The sequence below is a fragment of the Garra rufa genome, chromosome 24 (genome assembly GCF_049309525.1).
Source record: "Garra rufa chromosome 24, GarRuf1.0, whole genome shotgun sequence".
Classification (NCBI taxonomy): domain Eukaryota; kingdom Metazoa; phylum Chordata; class Actinopteri; order Cypriniformes; family Cyprinidae; genus Garra; species Garra rufa.
Window position 1 is genome coordinate 26,370,102 of NC_133384.1, and position 22,909 is coordinate 26,393,010.

General features: G+C 31.7%; 1 protein-coding gene across 1 annotated transcript in view; it reads right to left on the minus strand.

The window, feature by feature from the left end:
• Positions 1-1,193: 1,193 nt before the first annotated feature.
• The window catches only part of fndc3bb (fibronectin type III domain containing 3Bb), an 89,314-nt gene continuing 67,598 nt past the window's right edge, over positions 1,194-22,909 (minus strand). The window contains exons 17-23 of the mRNA XM_073830584.1: positions 22,470-22,583; positions 20,404-20,553; positions 17,855-18,141; positions 13,247-13,456; positions 11,291-11,457; positions 10,693-10,820; positions 1,194-3,003 (exon numbers count right to left, since the gene is read on the minus strand). Of these exons, the coding sequence (XP_073686685.1) occupies positions 2,704-3,003; positions 10,693-10,820; positions 11,291-11,457; positions 13,247-13,456; positions 17,855-18,141; positions 20,404-20,553; positions 22,470-22,583 (1,356 nt within the window). The 3' untranslated portion in view covers positions 1,194-2,703. The remainder of the gene's footprint in view (positions 3,004-10,692; positions 10,821-11,290; positions 11,458-13,246; positions 13,457-17,854; positions 18,142-20,403; positions 20,554-22,469; positions 22,584-22,909) is intronic.

Here is a 22,909-nt window from a genome sequence, read left to right on the forward strand (position 1 = left end):
TCATCTTCATTCAGCTATTTTTAGTTGTACAAAACTGGTTTTGCAACTTAATATTGCAGATTGGTGTGTCTTACCATATTATTTTAATGTATTATATTAATTATGAACACACTGGTTTGAAGTGCAAACAGTTTTACTGTTTACCGCATGTTGTTATTCTTCTCATTATTTCCCGCGGGTAATGAACCAGAAGTCTCGCCCATAGGCTTACTTCCGCGTTGAAGAATAAGGTGGATATAAAGTTTTTATTGTCATTGCAGTATTTGATTTTAAAATAAAAATGTTTTTGTGTTATTGACTACACAGCTTGTCTTAACTATTATTATTATTTATAATAATAAAATAAATAAGATAATATATCTAAAATAAATTATAAAAATTATATACTACTACTACTACTACTACTACTACTAATAATAATGTACATATTTTCAAATAATATAATACAAAACAATAAATAATTACATGAGGCCCAGGATGGAATAAAAATGTATTACACAAAAATAAACAAATATTTTTGTAGTTAATATTATTATTAATAATAAAATAAAATAATATAATATAAAACAATCAATTATAATAATTATCTAATAACAACAACAACAACAACAACAAAATCGAATAAATAATAATAAATAAATATAATAAATAATATAACATAAAACAAATAAATATAATAAATAAATAACTACATGAGGACTGGGATGGAATAAAAATGTATTTATACAAAAATAAATACAATTTTTTTGTAATTACTATTATTGTTAATAATAATTAAATAATAAACATAATATAAACAATAAATTATAGTAATTATATAATAACTGCTTATTCATTTTAAATCAGCAACAATAATAATAATAATAATGATAGTAATAATAATAATAATAAATTATATGTTATACATGGGGACTGGGATGGAATAGTGTATTTATTCAAAAATACAAATATGTAATTAAGAATAATATTAATACTACTACTAATAATATAATACAGAACAATTACAATAATTACATAGCGCTTCTTTTAGTAATAATAATAATAATAATAATAATATATTTCCAAATAACATAATATACTATGATATAAAACAACAACAATAATAAATTTGAATCTGAAAATACATTTTAGAAAAATGGTTCTGTCCTTTCCAATAACTCAATACAGCTGATAAATGAAATGCAAACACCACGTTTCAGAAATTTTACAAAATTTATTGTGTATAAATATATTACATATATACTACAGATACATAATCACCTTAAATACAAAGGGTAGTATTTTCAATATCTATACATTTTAAAATTGATATGGTAGTTTTTAAATATAATGTCTACGATTATAATTTACATCAATAAATGTGACAGTTACGTTTAAAAAAAAAAATAGCAATATGGAATGATTTTGATGAAACGACACGCAAGCATGGAAAAAATCTACGTCTAGGCCACTTATTACCTGATGTCCAGCTAAATATTAAAAAGAAACAAACAAAAAAAAAGTATTTCTGTTTTCCACTTTAAAAGATTCTGGGTCTTGAGTTCTTAAAAAGAAAGTGTTCTTCAAGTGTTTCCACTTCAAGTTTTCTAGTGTCAAGTCATTTCAACTTTAAGTCATTTTTAATCAGAAAACAATGGAATGTTTGTCTAAAAACGCACTACTAGATGAAGAGTAGATTAATATCTCTATTAAAACAAATTTTAAACTTACTTGTGCAGGTGGGAAATCACAAAATTGACCAGAAATGACCAAATCTAAATAAACAGAATATAAACAATACACTTATATCTGAAATAACAGGTTAATGATGTTAAAATGCTGTGCTATATCTGGAAAAAAATAAAGATTTGTCATAACCCTCCCCCCCTTATAAAAAGACATGCTACATGAGGAAAATATTGAATAGGACAGTTCTGATTCTCGTAATAAATAAATGAAGATTGCACTGTGATTTGCATGATAAAGTACAAGAATATAGCATAAATAAATCAAACAAAACCATTAAATGCTCACTAACTTTGGTTAAGGGCTGATTGAGCTAGTAAACACGATCATGTACTGTATAATGCGACCAGGTCGAGGGTTAATGCAATACTGTAAGCAGCAGATCTGAAATGATTTGTCACGAAAGTTTGGATTTGGGGATTTCAAGGCACAGGTTCACAAGGCCCCACTAAGTCCCTGAGGTACAAACACTCCAGACATCAACACTGTACATTGATGACTGATTGCAAAGGCTGACATTTGACTCTCTTTGGACTGACAGTTGCAGTTTTTCTTTTTCTCCTTTTTGTACAAACACAGCCCAAGGACACCTTTTTATTTAAGAAAGCTTTTAAGAAGCTTTTAGACAGGCTTTCCTCAGCCACTGATAAGGGAATGAGAGCAGTTATACCGTTTCGCCGTCTAGACGCTGATTTGAGGATAAAAACTGACCATTAAAAACAAGTACTCCAAAAAGATCTGGAAGGCCACTTATTAGTGTTAAAATCTCCTAAATACTTGATATAAAAATATGCACAGCATCTTAAACGTAGACAAAAAAACAGTACTGATTTGTTAAAGCTGTAACTCATCTTATAGTAAAAAACCTGTAAAAAAATAACACGGAATCTGTTTATGTGAAGTGTATTTTGGTCAGTGACCGAAAACAGTACTTGGATTAATGGTTTTCGAGTTTGGAGAGACACGATGAGAACGACTCTAGATCACAAGCTGAAGCAGGAAGGCTATTAGAACAGAAAGAGAGGCCACCCCAAATACTATGAGGCTGGCAAACTGTTCGTCGGTGAGGGTTTTGCTCATGGGCACCCGGGTGACGTCCGCCTCCACAGCCAGTGTGGCATCAGACCGGCGAAGGTTGAAGTGGGCGGATGGGCTGAAGGACCCGCAGAGCTCTTGGAGGGTGTCTGCGCAGCGTCTGCAGGCAAACACTCGCACGCGGTAGTCTGAGTTCCACTGCAGGCCGGTGAGCTGGAAGGACGGCTCGTCTCCCTTATATACCTGAAGGACAGAAAGGGAGTAATGCGTTATAGCACAGGTAAAGTTTCTCTTTCACTGTGTGCACTTCTGGATAATTATATATGTGACCCTGGACCACAAAACCAGTCATAAGGTTGCATTTTTTTAAATTTAGATTTATACATCACCTGAAAGCTAAAAAAAACAAAACAAGCGTTCCATTGATATATGGGACAATATTTGGCCGAGATACAACTATTTGAAAATCTGGAATTAAAATATTGAGAAAATCATTATTAAACTTGCCCAAATTAAGTTCTTAGCAATGCATATTACTAATTAAAAATTAAGTTTTGATATATTTCATGGAACATGATCTTTACTTGATATCCTAATGATTTTTGACATAAAAGAAAAATTGATCATTTTGACCCATGCAATGTATTTTTGGCTATTGCTACAAATATTAAATATTAAAATGAATACTATGTTATTTGGGGACTGGGGTAGAATAAAAATGCATTTATAAATAAATACAAATATTTATTTTATTATTATTATTATTATTATAATTATAAATAATATAAAACAACCAATCAACAATATTAATACTGATAATATATATTGACAATATATATAATTAATAATATATATTGTTAAATTATAATAATAATAAATAATAATAAATCATATGCTACACATGGGGACTGTGATGAAATGAAAATGTATTCATACAAAAATTAAATACAAATATTTATGAAATTATTATTTTTATTATTAATCATCATCATCATCATCATTTATAATAATATAATAAATATAAAACAAATTATTTACTACTAATAATACATTATAAAACAATAATCAGTAATTTTTTTATATTTTAATATAATACAACAATATAAAACAACAACAACATCAACAACAATAATAATAAATGATATGTTGTTCATGGGGACTAAAATAAATACAAATATTTAGGTAATTATGACTACTATTATAAAGAAATCTAATAAATAATATATTATAAAACAATAATAAATTAATTATAGAATTAATTAATAATAATTATAGAATAATTGATATATTTGAAAATAACAATAATAATAATAATAATAATAATAATAATAATAATAATAATAATAATAATAATAATAATGTTATACAGACTGGGATCGAATAAAAATGTATTTATCCAAAAATAAATATAAATATGTTTTTATTATTATTATTATTAATATAAAACAATCGCTTATGTTATAAAAAATAATATTAATAAATTATGTTATACATGGGGACTGGGATGGAATAAAAGTGTAGTTATTTGAAATAGATTTGGCATATTGTATTTGTATATTTATTATATATTATCATTTTACATTTTTTTTTTTTACATTTTACATTTTATTCCATCCCAGTCACCATTAATAATAATAATAATAATAATAATAATAATAATAATAAAATATTAAATAAAACAAAAATTTTGCATTCTAAAATAAATGCAACCAGACGTAAATAATTTAATCTATTCTGAATTAATTAAAGAATTCATTTATTTTAAATTAAAGAAATAATTAATTAATTAAAGAAAGAAGGCAGGGATCACTGTAAATAATACATATTTATATCCTATCCCTAATAATAAAAAACATATAACAATAAATATATTGAAATTATATTAGTATCTACAGTAAATGAACAAAGTAAGTATGAACCACAGAGCACAACTAGATTATAGTTCCACAACTTATCAAAGCAGAAAACATCCAAGATGGCAGAAAGAAGGCCAAACTATTGTCTCTGACCCACATTTTACAAAAGACGAATCTTCAGAGCTTGCCTAATAAAGAGACTCCCCCTTTGAGGTCTCCTCAAAGGGAATCTCAACAAGCCACCATGACCCTTTCATCTGGAGTGCGAGCAACACTGTCATGATCAATATATTATAAGAATCAAACTATAGGGAAGTACTTCAGTTCGTTGATAAAATACTACTGATAACACAGTTACATAAGTGTTACTCACTTGAAACACAACTTTTTTCTTTGTACTGTAGATATATATACACAGTGCCTTGCAAAAGTATTCATACCCCTTCATTTGTTTCTCATTTTGTTTTGTTGCAGCATTATGTTAAACTGCTTTAAATTAGCAAAAACCAAATTTGCAAATTTTACAAATTTATTAAAAATAAAAAACACTGAAATAAGTACATTGCATAAGTATTCATACCCTTAACTCAGTACATAGTTGAAGCACCTTTACAGCCTCAAGTCTTCTTGGGTATGATGTGACAAGCTTTGCACATCTGCATTTGGCAATTATCTGCCATTCTTTGCCTCACCTTTTCACGTCTCAAGCTCTGTCAGCTTGGATAAGGGCTGGCAGACATTTTCTAGAGTCCTATTTGTTCCAATCATCTTCCATTATGGATAATGGAGGCTACATGCTTCTGTGAACCTTCAATGCAGCAGATTTTTTTTCTGAACTCTTCCCTAGATCATTGCCTTAATGCAAGTCTGTCATTGAGCTCTACAGGCAGCCACATCTTGACCTCAGGACTTGGTTTTTGCTCTGATATCAGCTGTTAGACCTTATCTTAGAGCAGTGTTGTTTTCATCAACGATGACGAAATCATTTCGTTGACGCCACTTTTTTTCATGACGATAACGAGACGATGACGAGATAAAAATGGCTCGTTGATGACTAAAACATGACGAGACGTGTGTGAGTTTTCGTTGACGAGACGAGAATAGACGAAAATGTTAGTGGGTGGTCCGTCAGACGTTTAAAATGCATGACATTTCCGCTTATTGTGCATGCCAATTAAAACTTAAAAAGTATCTGACGCTATGGCAAGCCGTTTAAGCATTAAATACTCTTTGCTATACTAGTATGGCAAGCCGTTTTAGCATTCCATCCTTTTTTGTCTTTTATGTTCTAAAACATTCCTTCATTATTGTAATTATTGGTGAAAATAGTCGATCCGGAAGATCACATTGTGTTGAACTATAGATCTGCTATTTTCACAACTTATAAGTGACACTACCCAACAGCAAAATACTTACTGACCTACATTAATTTGTTAAAAGACTACTTTTTTCCCTTTTTTTGACTAAAACTAGACTAAAACCTTTTTGACTTTTCGTCGACTAAAACTAGACTAAAACCTTCTTGACTTTTCGTCGACTAAAATTGGACTAAAACTCACATATAGAAGTGACTAAAATTTGACTAAAACTAAGAAGCATTTTAGTCCAAAAGACTAAGACTAAATCTAAGATGGTTGTCAAAAACAACACTGTCTTAGAGGTGTGTGCCTTTCTAAATCATACTCATTCAAATGAATTTGCCAAAGTTTAACTCCACTCGAAGTGTAGTTACATCTAGAAGCAATATGAATGCTCCTGAGCTAAATTTCGAGTGTCCCAGAATGCAAAGGGATCTTTTCAGTTTTTTATTTCTAATAAATTTGCAAAGTTGTTACAAACCCGTTTTGTGCTTTGTCATTATGGTGTATGAGATGTAGATTGATGTGGAAAAAAAAGTTAAAGCAGTTTAACATAAGGCTGCAACATAACTAAACTTACCAAAAAGAGTATGAATACTTTCGCAAGGCACTGTGTGTTTGTATGTACATATACAATCAGGTCCATAAATATTGGGACATCGACACAATTCTAACATTTTTGGCTCTATACACCACCACAATGGATTTGAAATGAAACAAGATGTGCTTTAACTGCAGACTGTCAGCTTTAATTTGAGGGTATTTACATCCAAATCAGGTGAACGGTGTAGGAATTACAACAGTTTGCATATGTGCCTCCCACTTGTTAAGGGACCAAAAGTAATGGGACAGAATAATAATCATAAATCAAACTTTCACTTTCTGCAGTCAATTACAGCCTGATGTCTGGAACGCATAGACATCACCAGACGCTGGGTTTCATCCTTGGTGATGCTCTGCCAGGTCTCTACTTCAACTGTCTTCAGTTCCTGCTTGTTCTTGGGGCATTTTCCCTTGCATGCTCAGGTCAAAGCTGACAATCTGCAGTTAAAGCACATCTTGTTCGTTCCATTTCAAATCCACTGTGGTGGTGTATAGAGCCAAAAATGTTCGAATTGTGTCAATGTCCCAATATTTATGGACCTGACTATAAACACCATGATGGTAGACTCTTTCAAGCTAAAGAGAAATGAACTGAAAAATGATATAAGCCGGAAGATAAAAAGAAAATAAAGGAATTAATTAATTAAAGCGTCTTTTACAAGGATATCTGCATGAAACAGGACACTGCATTAATAAGCATGAAAACATGAACTAATACTTTGTATGTGACACAAGAGAGATGTACAAAACAAAGCCAGTGCTTCACAAATCAACCGAAACTAATTATTCTGTTTTCACAGTCAAAACTAAGTGGAAATGACAATAGCTCACTCAATTGCAACATAAGCCATTTTTGGGAACATGCACAGAAAAACAAGACCACTGAGCAAATGGAAAATAAAAACGGGAACAAAGAAGCGCTTATTTATATGGGCTTTTATAGCTAGTAAACATTGTTGAAGACAAACGTATTGAGGCGACTTTGTTCCAGCTGTCACATGCAGCTCTCAGAAGGACCACAGTTTATGTCTCCATGGCAACACAAGAGGTTTTAAGCCTCTCAATTAGCGGTAGCTCAATTTTGGTATTTTTGATATTGTTGCATTGAGAGACCAATTGTGTGTGTATAATTAGTGTTTGTATTCATCTCAATTAAAGGTGGTGAAAATATTGACATATTCTTGAATACTGCCACTCAAGCACTAATAACAGAAGAAAGAATAAATAATGGAAGTGAATTCTAATCTCCTTCTAGTGATATTTGCATAAACAGCGAAATGGCTGCAGAGTTAAACAGTTAATTAAGCTAATGCGGAGCCTGGGGAACTCCACTTCTTCATAAACAGGGATTTTTGTTTTTCAATTAATAGAGCACCAGCAAGGAATTAGTGAGGCTGAATTTAGTGGAATAGATGAATGACTCTAAGGGCGAATCACAAGAAATGTCCAGGTCACATTCACTTCTGTGTGAAAAAACGAACAAACATTAATATATGTACATATTTAATATTTAATGCGCACAGGTTTTGGACCAATGAGATTTTACGATGGGCAGCGCTAGTGTAAAAACACATTAAATGACTATGAATTGTAAGTTAAAAAGTCAGAATTGCGAGGTATGAATAGTTATGAGGAAAAAAGTTAGTATTCAGACTTTTTTTTCGCAATTGCAAGTTTATATCACGCAATTCTGACCTTTTTTTCTCAGAATTGTGAGATATAAACTCACTATTGCACTTGCAATCTAATTCTAAGGGGCAAAAAAGACTGATATTTTCTCAGAATTGCGAGTTTATCTCACAGTTCTTACTTAATTTGCAACTGCGTGTTATAAAGTCAGAATTGCGTGACAAACTCACAATTTTGATTTTTTTTCTCACAGTTGCAACAATTCTCACTTAACTCGCAATTTGGTGTTGAAGTCCTAACTGAACTATGGCCTAATCCTGGCTTATTCCAAACCCTGTCTGTGAAACCAGAACTAAGTTTCTCTCGCAATTCAGATTTGTTTCCCCTAAGAATCAAAAGTTTCAAGTAATTCTTAGAATTTTTTTTTTATCGCATTTGCAATTTATATCTCCCAGTTCTGAGTTGTTTTAAAATTGCAATTACAAGTTTATATCATGCAATTCTGAGAAAAAAAAATTCTGAATTGTGAGTTTATCTTGGAATCCTGAGTTTTTTTCTGTCAACTGTGAGTTTATATCACGCATTTCTGACCTCGGAATTGAGAGATATAAACTCGCTATTGCAAGTTGTAATGTCCAACTCTTAGGGCAAAAAAGACTGATATTTTCTCAGAATTGCAAGTTTATTTCTCTCTAAGTTTCTCTTGCAATTCAGATTTTTCCCCCTTAAAATTACGAGTTTATACCACGCAATTCATAAAAAAAGTCAATTGTGAGTCAATAGTTCTTTTTCTCGCAATTGCGACTTTGTATCACAAATTTCTGACCTTTTTTCTCAGAATTGTGAGATATAAAGTCAAAATTGTGATGTAAACTTGCAATTGTGAGAAATAAGCTTTAAGTTTATTCCACAATTCTAACTTACCTTGCAATTGCATGTTATTATGTCAAACTTGACGTAATAACACACCATGTTATTACATCAGAATTGTGTTATATAATCTTGCAATTGGTTAAAATAAACTTTTATTCTTGCAATTGCAAGTTTATCTCACAGGTCTGACTTCACAATTCACAATTGCATCTTATGAAGCCAGAATTGCATGATATAAACTATTTTAATTGTGAAAAATAAACTTGCAATTCTGAGTGTATCTCACAATTCTGTTATTTTTTTTTTTGCAATTACGAGTTTATATCACATAATTCTGAGAAAAAAAAGTCTAGTTTATATCTGCCAATTCTGAGTGTACTCACATTTGCGAGTTTATCTCACAATTCTAACTTAACATGCATTTGCTTGTATTATGTCCGAATTGACGTATTAACATGCAATGTTATTAGATCAGAATTGTGTAATATAAACAAAATTGGGGGAAATAAACTTGCAATTCTGGGTTTTTATATTTGCAACTGCGTGTTATAAAATCAGAACTGCATGATATAAACTCGTAATTGCAAGAAATAAACTTGCAATTCTAAGTTTATCACACCATTCTTTATCACAATTATAAGTTTATATCATGTAATTCTGAGAAAAAGGTCAGAATTGCTAGTTTATAACTCACAACTCTCCATTTATCACAACTGCAATTTTATATCTCAAAATTCTGACATAATAACACGCAATTGTGTGTTAAGTTGGAATTGTGAGAAACTTGCAATTCCAACAAAAAAATTTTTAAACTAATTTATATCAATTCTAATTAAAATGTATTTTTTCTCCACATTTCAGCAATGAGAATTTGGAGTCAAAATATCCTTAAATAATCACAATTATCACAAAATAATGCAAATTTTTTTTTTAAATACCTAATTTCTTGATTTTAGGGTGAAATATAACCTAGCCTTTTCTTTGTGAGAGTTACCCAATGACATTCATGACAAAAAAGGACAGAGCACGTGATGGGCAAAGGAGCGTTTTCTCATTTTAATGAATAAATAAATTCACACATCATTTCAAATTTGGTGAACTTCCATTCAATTTATCGCACCATAGAAGTGGCGTACCAGAAATGATTTCAAAACAATAAGCGATTGCACTCCTGAATGGACCCTAATCGTGATAATCACAAGTCCCCCTCTTTCTGTGTCTCTTTCCAGCCCCACGGCACAATTTAATGAATCCTGCGGGACTGTGTGTTCGGAAGCACTCAATTTCATTCAAATGCTGATTGTGACGAGTTAAGACAGATAAAATGGAACGAAGAGCAAATGATGCAAATGGCTTGAGCCCGTTTTCCATTTCCTGTTCAGAATGAATTCTATTCATCAGCAGCTCATCGGCTGTGACTGTGGCCACGTGTAAGTCTAACATGGAAAAAGGTGCCCATCCGTGCAACTAAAAAATACCACATGAATTTCTTTTCACAACCATAACAGTTCCAACAAGCAAAAGATCTTTGAAACAATTTGAAACAGTTGTTTTAAACTCGATTTTAAGGAGGTAAAAGACAAAGCAGGTTCAATGAGGAGCTTGAATCTTACCTGTTTATAATCAGAATCTCTGCCTCCCAGCACCTGTAGCACATAGCTGATTCTGTCTTCTCTCATTGGTGGAATACTCTCCCATGTGACCTCACAGGCATTTCCCCCTATCTGAACAACTCTTGGAGCTGGGAGAAAAACAAAAAAACAAAACAAGAATTACTTTTTTTAACCCATTTTCTTCTTTACTATAAAATAGTTTTTGCATATATTGATTTTAAAAAATACAGTAAAAACAGTAATATGCAGTGCCGAAACCCTACCCTTTTCCTTATATGCTTTAATGCCTAAAGTGCTTAAACAGCTATATTTTGAACTATTTTCACAATTGTCAAATTGAATAAATTTTCAAAATGTCAATTATTCCTTTAAAGGCAATACCAAATTTTGAGCAGCCAGTACTCCAGTCTTCAGTCTCACATGATCCTTCAGAAATCATTTTAATATGCTGATTTGCGAATTAAAATACAAATCTTTTGTAACATTATACATTAACCATTTCTTTACTCTCTTGCATACTTGTTAAATAAAAACGAAAAAAATCAGTGATCCTAAACTTTTGTACTTGTACAAGTGAGTACAAATAAACAAGTGGTACCTTTCAGTGTTTGTGGCAGAGATTTGGTGGTGCTGAAGCTGTACGTCTCAGAAAACGGGCCTTCTCCTGCCTTGCTCACCGCCTGGATCCGGAAACAGTACCGGCTCGATTCACTCAGTCTCTGCAGCTTAAAAGTGTGGCTTGGACCTTGGTAAACCACCACAAACCTAACAAGATGAAAGCTTGTTACAAACATGCACACATAAAATTAATTCTAATTCTAATAATTGATAGCCAAGTATTTCTCAAAAAAGTCTTGAGTGCAAAAGAAAAAAATTTGGATGATTGTGGATAATTGCTTGAGATCATTGTTCCCTTTAGGTCGTTTTAAAAAAATAGCATGAAGGCAGGAAGGAATGCGCAGTAGAGGCAAGCCTTTATTACCTCTATTTAAGGGTCCAGACTTTACTGTTTATATGGTTAAAATTTTTCAGAAGTGGAACTGAGGCTGAAAGCTCAAAACCGGGGAGAACACGGGCCTTCATTTGCTTCTAAATGAGCCATCGGTGGGTCAGTGACGAGCGACTCTGAGAAAGCATTAAGGCAGGTGGTCTTGATAACCCTGAGTCTCCTAATCTAATTCCAAACAGCGCTTTGAGATCGAGTCTTCTCATTAGTCGACTCCATCTTAATGGACCCACAAACACAAAATGTGCTTTTCAGATGATCTGCTTACATCAGAAAGAAGAACCTGCCCTACGGGTGCATGAGGGACAAATTAAAGTGGGGAAGTGCATGCATATATACACACACACACACACACACACACACACACAGAGAGAGAGAGAGAGAGAGATTCTTGTCTATGAATAAAATTAATATACCAAGCACATTACACCATTTAAGTCTTTTTACCAAACGATTGTTTTAAATGTGAACCAGATTATTATCATTAACTGAAACTAAACTAAACAAAAATATAAATATGAAAGGCTACCTTGTCAAATATTTGAAATAAAATGTTTAAGTTTTTTATATTTAATTTGAATTGAGTTAATGCTGATTACTACAGTTACTAAACCTAATAAAATAAAATAAAATAAAATAAAATAAAAAATAAAATAAAATGAGAAAGATTGTCAGGGTAAATATTTGGATTAAAATAACTTTTAAGTTTACTTTCTTTATATTTCATTTTTATTTATTTAATGTTGAGTATGAGTATTGTTATTAATTGTGAGCCAGGGTTATTGTCATTAACTGAAACTAAACCTAAAACAACAGAAACTAAATCTATTAAATTAAAATTAAATTAGTAAGTAAAATAATATAAAATAAATTAAATTAGATAGATTGTCATGGTAATGCACAAGACTATTGCTTTTAAATTTATTAAATCTAATAAAAAATTAATTAAATTAAATTAAATAAAAGAGAAGGTTTGTCTTGGCAAATATCTGAAATATAATAAGTTTAATTTAATTTAGTTAATGCAAACAATTGTTTTTAATCGTGAGCTAGGGTTATTATCATTAACTGAAAATAAACCTAACAATAAAATAAAATTAATAGTTATTATAAATACTAATAATAAGAATTATGAATACAATATATAATAAATTATAAAAAATTATAATACAAAAATGTATATAAATATATAATAGGAAATATATGTAAAAGTAATTTATAATGAAACAAATAATTAAAATAATATTTGGAAATTATTTACTTTGATTTCAAGACATTTTTCTAATAATTTAGTATTCAAATATAAAATACTATTTTTAGCATTTGTTTGCATAGCATTTTTATAGGAAATATCATTCCAAAGCAATGTTTATGTGGAAATAAACAAAGAAAACATGTTTTTATACATTTTGTATTTTTCTCTCTCTCAAATTTTCAGCAGGCACCTTCAAAATACTAAATTAGTCATTCAGACAACTTTCCAACTGATCAATTATGAAAAGATGTCATTTTCACACATTTCCCAAGACACTCTTCCTCATTGCTAACCTCTGATTCTTGTCCTCCATCTGCAAGATGTAGGTAGTGTCATCGGCGAGTTGACTTCGGCTGCTGAAACCCCAGCGCAGTTTCAGACTCTGAGGTCCGCCCGCTGCACACTCCAGCCGTGGAGGAGAGGGCGGAAGAGGTCTGGTTCTCACCGTTAGGGTCTGACTGAAGGGCCCGGGGCCCATTTCATTTTCAGCTCGAATCTGCAGGCTGAGAGAAGAAGAAAGTGTGTTTAAACAAACTGTCAGTATTGTTCAGTCGTTAGCAACTTCTCACATCAATTCTTGATTCTCTGAAAGTCCCAACAAACTATTCTAAGGAAAATCATTCATTATTGCATTCTCTAAGGGAATAGCTGACACTAAACATGAAGCTCAATCCATCAACATCACATAACTACAGTTATCGATTTTGAAGCTGATTGATTAGCAACTAGTCAGTAGTTCCTGCAGCTTGGCCCAAAAGGGCCTTCATTTGTTCACTCTCTGCCTTATTTGCGTCATCTGTCAATTCCAGTTAAAGCCTGCAGGTATCTTCAGCCTCAAACTGCTCTGTGACCTTTCCACTGGTGGTCTTGCAGTCGAATGAGGATTTCTGCGAAGTTATCTATGGATATCCAAGAATGCAATTTTTGTAAGTGCACAAGGGGAAAAAACGCATTTAGAAATTGCTTTATCAGAAGAGCTCTGAAAAGTGGGAAAGTTATTATGTTACCTTTGATCTATCTTAAAAACCTTCATCCAAATGGACATTCTGCCATTTAATCACCCTCATGTAGTTCCAAATCTGTACAGCTTTTTGTTTTTGTGGAACAAATGTAATTAGCAGTTATTTAAATGCATACAAACCAATTGTGTTTAGTGCCACTTGTTAATTGAATAGAAAAGAGCAGTGCACGCAAATTGTTGCTCAAACCTGTATGACTGCTCAAAGAGAACATGAATGTGTTTTTTGAGTAAATTATGCCTAAAAAAGTTGTTTTTCAGTCCCACGTTTTGGGACTAATGGAAGCAGAAAATGTAATGTGTAGATGTGTAAATAACCTCACAAGACCATGAGAACTATTTATGGTCTCGATGGAAGCTTATTTACAAAATCTGAAGCTTTTTGTTTTTACTAAAAAGTCTTGCACAATGTTCCAAACTCGCACTTAATGACTAAAAAAGCAGTATGGGAACAAATACTTTTACAGGGCTTGATTTTCTGGAAATGAATTCAGAAAAAAAAAAACATTGAGAAACAGAGGTGTCTGAATGATACACCATCCTTAAAAATCAGGAAGAAATATATATTTTTTTATTTTTTATGTCTCTTATGTTCCCTAAAGCTGCATTTATTTGATCAAAAATACAGTAACATATTTTTGCATCATCAAATACATTACAGAAATATTTTTAGATTTATTTATATTTCACTGTTTTCATTTTTAAAATGTAATTTCTGTGATGCAAAGCTGAATTTTTAGCATCATTACTCCAGTCTTGAGTGTCACATGATCCATCAGAAATCATTCTAATATGTTGATTCGCTGTGCAAGAAACATTTATTATCAATGTTAAAAATAGTTGTGCTGCTTAGTATTTTTGTGAAAACATTTTTTTTTTTTTTCGAATTTTTTGATAAATAATTCAATGATAAATAAGTAAAATAAAATAAAAATTCTTAATAACAAAGGTGAATAAAACTGCATTTTTCTTTAAAGAAATGGAGACCAAGTGTCACTTTTCAAGAATAAAAAAAACATTTCACAGGTTAAGTTTTTATAATTACAAATAAACAAATATACTATTGAAAACTAAGACATAAGTATTAGAACACTTTGTGCTTGTTAGACATTAGTGAGTGTGTTTATAATTAATGTGATACTATTAGGTAACCTGTGTAAGGACAACTTGAGGACAACTGAATTCATAAATCCATTAAAAATCACCTTGACACTGGTAATAGCAAAAAAAGAAAAAAGAAAAGAAAGGGTTGAGCATAATTTATTTTCAGAGACCACAGGGTTAGATATTTAGTTATTTTCACGCTTTAATATTCACATAATGAGGTGTCCAAATAGATTTTGCTAGCATCGGGTCATAGGGTGAGCTGGAACGTGTTATTTTTTGGACCACTTGAGAAAGATATTGAAGCCTCTAGTTCCATTAGAGACATTATGCGTTCATATGATAATTATGAGTGCATTTGGCATATTAATTGGGTATTGTCCATTACCCTGATGAAAAGGTCCATTTAATGTTGTCATTCATCCAAAATTAAAGCCGTTATATAATATTTAACAGACTCGTTTTCCGGAAACCCAACAGGCAGACCTGAGAGTGAGAGAGTCTACATTCCCTCATGCGAATGTGTTAATAAGCTTTTCCTTTTTAATAAACATTTATATTAACAGTTGAAGTAAAAAAAAAAAAAAAAAAAAAGTGTACATACACTTTGGAGAATCTGCAAAATGTAAATTATTTTACCAAAATAAGAGGGATCATATAAAAAGCATGTTATTGTTTATTTAGTACTGACCTGAATAAGATATTTCACATAAAAGACGTTTACATATAGTTAAAAAGAAAAATAGTTAGATTTATAAATGTGAGATAACCCTGTTTAAAAGTTTACATACACTTTATTCTTAATACTGTGCTGTTACCCGAATGATCCACAGCTGTGTGTTGCTGTTTTTTTTTATAGTTGTTCATGAGAACAGTTAAACTTCCTGCTGTTTTACAGAAAAATCTTTTAGGTCCCACAAATTATTTGATTTTTCAACATTTTTATGTATTTGAACCCTTTCCAACAATGACTATGATTTTGAGAGTCATCTTTTCACACTGAGGACAACTATTACAGAAGGTTCAAATGCTCACTTATGCTTCAGAAGGAAATGTGATACATTAAGAGCCAGGGGGTGAAAACTTTTTGAATTTGACTATCAAGGTAAATTTGACTTATTTTGTCGTCTTTTTTTATTTTTTGTCCTGTAGCTTCTGAAGGGCAGTACTAAACGAAAAAATATTATATTTAAGAAAAATAACAGAAATGTACTCATCTTCATTCTGTTCAAAAGTTTACACCTCCTGTCTCTTAAAGGGATGGTTCGGAGTAGAATTGACTTCATTGCTATGCACTCCGAAGCCCATCTAAATACCCCATCCGAAGTTCTTTTTACCTTAGTCGAACATTTATGGAGATATTAGAGTTTTTCGAATTGCTTGTAACAGGAGTGAATGGTACATGTAATGTATCTCGTAAATTGCACCACTAAACGTGCAAGTAATCTTACCAAACTTGTACAGTAGTGTAAATAGGTTATGTACTCACAAAACGCTGCATCGGAACACTTGTAAGTCCACCATGAGTGTTTTAAAAACACGTTTTAGCCGATCCCTATTAGTCTCAAAAACTACAAATGGCGACACGTCGACGTCACTTCCCTGGTTTGAAAAAAGCACGTAAAAGTCCTCCTACTACATCTGTGTGCATGTCAACTTGTAGGAGGACTTTTACGTGCTTTTTTCAAACCAGGGAAGTGACGTCGACGTGTCGCCATTTGTAGTTTTTGAGACTAATTACCTGAAGGATTTTTTTCTGAAGAACAGCAGGAAGTTTGACTGTTCAGGACAAACAAGGGACTCCTTAAAAAGAAATGTTAAAATAATTAACATTTTGCAGATTCTACAAGATGGATGTAAACTTTTGCCCTCAACTGTACATAAGGAGAACTGCACCTAGATAGACATACCATGTTTTTTAACACTACTATAATACTTTCTTTGTTTTTATGAGGGTAGGTTTAAGACATTTAGATAATTTTAAGAACAATTCTAGCGGATGCCGTAGGATGTAGACATAGCGTAAACTCCGGTGTGAATATGCTAGTCCCACAAGAACCAAGTTTTGTTCACAGCAATGGAAAACCAGTCTCCTCTTGGCTTATATTGAAATCCTCTGATGTTGACATCACCGCATTCGCGTATGTCTTACGTCATCTGGAACCCCATTCTTTTGTGAACTTGTGAAGCTAGAGATTACAGTTTATAAAGTTTTAAATATGGATATTTTTCTTACACAAACACATCGACTCACTTCAGAAGGCCTTTATTAACCCTCTGGAGCTGTGTAGAGTGCTTTTTATGATGGATGGATGCACTTTATTGGACTTTACAATCTTAACACCCATTCACTGCCATTATAAAGCTTGGAAGAGCCAGGACCTTTTTTAATATAACTCCCACTGCATTCGTCTGAAAGAATTAAGTCATATACACTTAAGATGGCTTGAGGATGAGTAAATCATTGGGTGTTTTTAATTTTTGGGTGAACTACCACAGTATATCTTGTTTAAAAAAAATACCTTGCTAACAGCAAAGTTACATAAATACTCTTGAATCTACCCAGAAACCACCATTTTGCAGAACACATCTTGAGCCAGATGTAAGTGGCATCCATTTATAGAGCTAATAGCACTGACATACTCACTCGTGGTTCACCAGCACTCGTCCTATATTACAGGGACCATGGGAAAATAAGTCCCCGGTCATCACTAATGCACAAACATTGACCTCCTCCAAAGAGCTGATGATGCACATTGATTAAAAAAAAAAGGCTTACTTGTACTCGCTGTCCGGCAGCAGGTCCCTGATAATGTGACAGGTTACGTTTCCAGCGGTGATGATGCTGTCTCCCATTGAGATGCTGTAGGAGGTGATTTCGGCTCCATTACAGCTTGGCTCGTCCCAGGTGAGGGCCAGACAGGTGGAGCGAGAGAAGGATTCACTTTCTGTTTGGTTTGGAGGGTGGTCAACGAGGCGAAATCCGGATACAACATCAGGGGCCGCCGCAGGGGTCCGACATGTCACCAGATCACTGTAGGGGCCCGCCCCTGCCTGGTTCACTGCCTATAAACCAGACACAAAAATAAAATTAAAATATCACCTTTAAACACAAGTTACTTCACCCAAAAATGTAATTCTGTGATCAGTATTATCCGCAGAAGATACTTTGAAGAATGTTAGTAACTGAACAGTTGACGGCACCCATAGAATCTTTCTCATACTATGAAAGTCAATGGTTGCCGTCAACTGTTTGGTTACTAACATTCTTCAGAATGACTTCTTTTGTGTTCAACAGAAAGAAACAAACTCATACAGGTTTGGAAGAACTCGATGACAATTTTCATTTTGGTGTGAACTATCCCTTTAATGATAAGTAAATAATCATGCTTTTAGATTCTCAAAAGATTTAGAAGAACACTGAGTATTTTGGGGAGCAGAAAATGACTTCTTTTTATTCTGGTGCTGATAGATTGTTTCGCCTTTAGTACATAACAGACACAGCCAATTATATGTGAAGAGGAGCTTCCAATGGTCAGAACATTTCCAGACATAACTCTGCTACGGTCTAACCTTCAAACTCTATTACTGCTTACAATGTCTAATCAGCAGAATGGGCAAGGTTATTTTTGGTGCATCAAAACCAGTTTGCAAAGAGACAGGGATAAAGTGCACATCAATGCATGTAGGCTGTGTTTCATATAATGCATATAATTTATTGTAAACACTAACAAGTGCTGATATTGTGTGATTAAGGGTTTACACTCTTCTTGTTTGTATAATTAAAATGCAAGCTGGCAGCAATGTGTGCATTTTAATGTGATTATGCTCAAAGCAATTATATGAGCTAAATGACTTTCAGAAACTATTAGTATAATGCTTTTCTTTGACTTGGAAATTAGAAAGATGATTTATTCACAACTCAATTTACTATAAATTATTGATTCTTTAAAAACTAAATGTGACCCTGGACCACAAAACCTTAAGTCTTAAGTCGCTGGGGTATATTTGTAGCAATAGCCAAAAATACATTGCATGGGTCAAAATTATAGATTTTTCTTTTATGCCAAAAATCATTAAGAAATTAAGTAAAGTTCATGTTCCATGAAGATTTTTTGTAAAATTCCTACTGTAAACATATCAAAATGTAATTTTTGATTAGTAATATGCATTGTTAAGAACCTAGTTTGGACAACTTTAAAGGTGATTTTCTCAGTCTTTTTGATTTTTTTGCATCCTCAGATTTCTGATTTTCAAATAGATGTATCTCACTCAAATATTGTCCTATCCTAACAAACCATACATCAATAGAAAGCTTATTTATTGAGCTTTCATATGATGTATAAATCTCAGTTTTGTCAAATTTAACCTTATGACTGGTTTTGTGGTCCAGGGTCACAAATGTTAAAGCAAATTCTCAATGGTAGACCAAAGAAAATTATCCATTTAATATGTATTTATTTATTCTTTTTTTGAAAATATTCATAGCATTAAATATATTGAAGTGGATAATTAAACAAAAAAACTAAAAATAACCACCAATATATATATTTTTATTATTATTATTATACAAAACAACCTAAAATAACCAATAATTTGAAAATGAATGCACCTAAAAAAATAAAAACATTAAAAAATAAGATAAAGTAAAATTGTCTTTGTGGGGGGGAAATGAAATAAAATTAATTTGTACTGCTGATCCACTTTCTTCTTATCTTGTTTTTCATTTATAACAACTAGCTATTTGAACATGAAATATCTTGAAGTAGATAATTAAACAAAACAAAAAAAATAATAACCAATTATTTAAAAATAAATACATCTAAAAATAATGAGAAAATAAGCAATAAACCAAAAATTACCAGGCTTTCGTCTTGGTAAAGGGTCATTTTGTAAAAAATAAATAAATGATAATAATAACCAATAATAAAAAACTTAAAATTAAAAAATTAAAATAATAATAATAATATTATATATATATATATAACAAAACAACTTAAAATAAATAAATAAAATGCTATTTAAAAATGAAACAAAAATAAATAAAATCAAATAACTTGAAGTGTATAATTAACCAAAACAACAACGACAACAAAAACCAATAATTAAAAAATAAATACATCTAAAAAAACTAATAATAAAACAAATAAAGCAAATAAATAATTAAAACAACTTAAAACAACCATCAATAATTAAAAAATAAATGCATCTAAAAATAAATATTAAAATAAAATAAAATAAACTGTTGATCCCCTTTCTTCCTGGCTTGTTTTCATTTGATCAACATCCTAACAAAAACTGTGTCATGTAGGACACTTTATGAACTACCTGTAACCTGCAGCAGTAGTCCGTCGATGCCTCCAGGTTCGAGATTTGGAAGTAGGTTTCTGTTCCACTGTAGACCAGTTCAAGAGAGTCCAAATCACGTCCCCAGTCCAGCCGGTACTCAGAAATGTCTATCCCAGAGCTCTCTTTGTTCTGGGGATTGAGATCAGAGCAAGCGTTAAGCTCCAGGAAACGAGAGTGAGGAACGCATATTCCTAGCAGTACGTGTCTAATTACCTGCCTGACACGGTTTCATCAGGACGAACACGAGAGAGCTAATGCATCATACGCACCACTAATAACTGAAACCACCTCTTAAGATAGCAAACACAACGCAAATCATTCAAATCTTATATTTGACATTCAAAGACTAAAATCACATTCATTTTCATTATGAACGAAACACAGGAGACCCTTTGTCAAAAAAAAAAAAAAAAGAAGAAGAAGGGATTGAAAGGGCAACTGGTGGAGAAAAGGTTTTGCGTGGACACAATCTGCTACGCTTACTGGAGAGAATCCGTCTTTGGCATTTTCTGGAGGATCGTTGAAGGAAATATGCTGTATTTTCAATCACTGTGTTTCTGCAGCTGTTTTAAGGGTCTATACTAGTAATTTTGTCTCAAAAGCCAATGTTTGCTTCTGAAAATGAATTCTGAAAATCACTCTAAATGCACCTAAAAATAAAATAAAATAATATAAATTCAGTTGTTTTCATTTCTAATAACCAGATATTTGAGCGTTAAATATCTTGAAGTGGATAATTAAACAAAACAAAAAATAAATAAATCTAAAAAATGATGATAATAAAATAATTATATACAATAATTATAACAAAATAAGTTTTAAAAAATAACAAGCAATAATTAAAAAATAAATACACCTAAAATTAAAATTAAATAATAATAAAAATTACTATTTTGTCTTGGTAAAAGGTAAATTTGTGGAAAAAATAAATTAATAAAATTAATTTGTACAGCTGATGTTATAGTACACTTTCTTTTCATCTTGTTTTTGTTTATAACAACCAGATATGAACATGAAATACCTTGAAGTGGATAATTAAGAAAAACAACTAAAAATAATAATCAATAATTAAAAAATAAATAAAAATAATAATACAAAAAAAATGTAATTAAATGATTAAATAACTAAACAAAACAACTTAAAATAATAACCTAAGATTTAAAAAATAATTTCATAAAAAAAAAAAAAAAGAAATTACTAGGCTTTTGTCTTGGTGAAAGTTCAATTTGTGGAAAAAATAATAATTAATTAAATTAATTTGTACTGCCGATCCACTTTCTTCTTATCTTGTTTTCATTTATAACAACCAGATATTAGCATTAAATATCTTGAAGTGGATAATTAAAAAAACAACTAAAAATAATAATCAATAATTTATAAAAAAAAAAAAAAACATCTAAAAAAATTAAATAATAAAATAATACAAAAAATTAATGAAATAAAATAATTCAATAATTAAACAAAATTAAAATAATAAGCAATAATGTAAAAATAAATGCATCTAAAAAATAAATAAATAAATAAATAAAATAATACAAATTACTAGGCTTTTGTGAATGAAATCTAATCTGTACTGCTGATCCACTTTCTTCCCATCATTTTCATTTATAACATCCAGATATGTAAGCATTAAAAATCTTGAAGTGGATATTTAAACAAAACCGCTATTCAAGGTAGCAAAAACAATGCAAATCATTGAAATCTTACATTTGACATTCAAGGACTAAAATCACATTCATTTTCTTTGTGAACAAAACACAGGAGGTTGTTAATTTAAAAAACAAAGTCTGAGAGGAAAGAATTTAAATGCGTAACTGCTGAAGAAAATAACACAATCTGAAATGCTCACTGGAGAAAATCAGCCTGAGGCATTTTCTGGAGAATATGCTGTATTTTCAATCACGGTGGTTCTGCGGCTGTGTTGAGGGTCTATTCTAGTAATTTTTGCTTCAGAAAATTGATTCTGAAAAATCACTCTGACAATTTCATCAGATAACAGTATGATTCATCATTTACTGCATGTGTACTGTGCGAATGCCTCTCACCTCCCAGGTCACATCGGCACAGGTATGTGACGTCACATTGATGCCAGGTGGACAACATTGTCCCGGAGGGCCGGCGGCAGTGCTTATTTCCACAGATTCAGAGTATGGTCCATACTGGGAAAAAAAAAAAGAGCAAAAGAAATCAGCTGAGATTTAGAGCTTTTTGAGCTGTCTCAGAGGTAATGAATGGTGTGGGTTCGATCATCAGGAGGGAAATCTGTTATTTCTGTGGCAGGTAAACCAAAAGTGCTACACTGCGTTAGACATCCATCTCCGGTGATGGCAGAACTAGCTTCTTAATATCCTTGCTGAGGCAGACAGCAGCTCTTTTTATCGCCCTGAGGGAATGTTGAAGGTTTGTTATAAAATGTGGATTTCATGTAAGAGAGGAAAAAACAAGTGGAGTGCTATATTTCTGTATTTATGAGGGGGCCAAAATT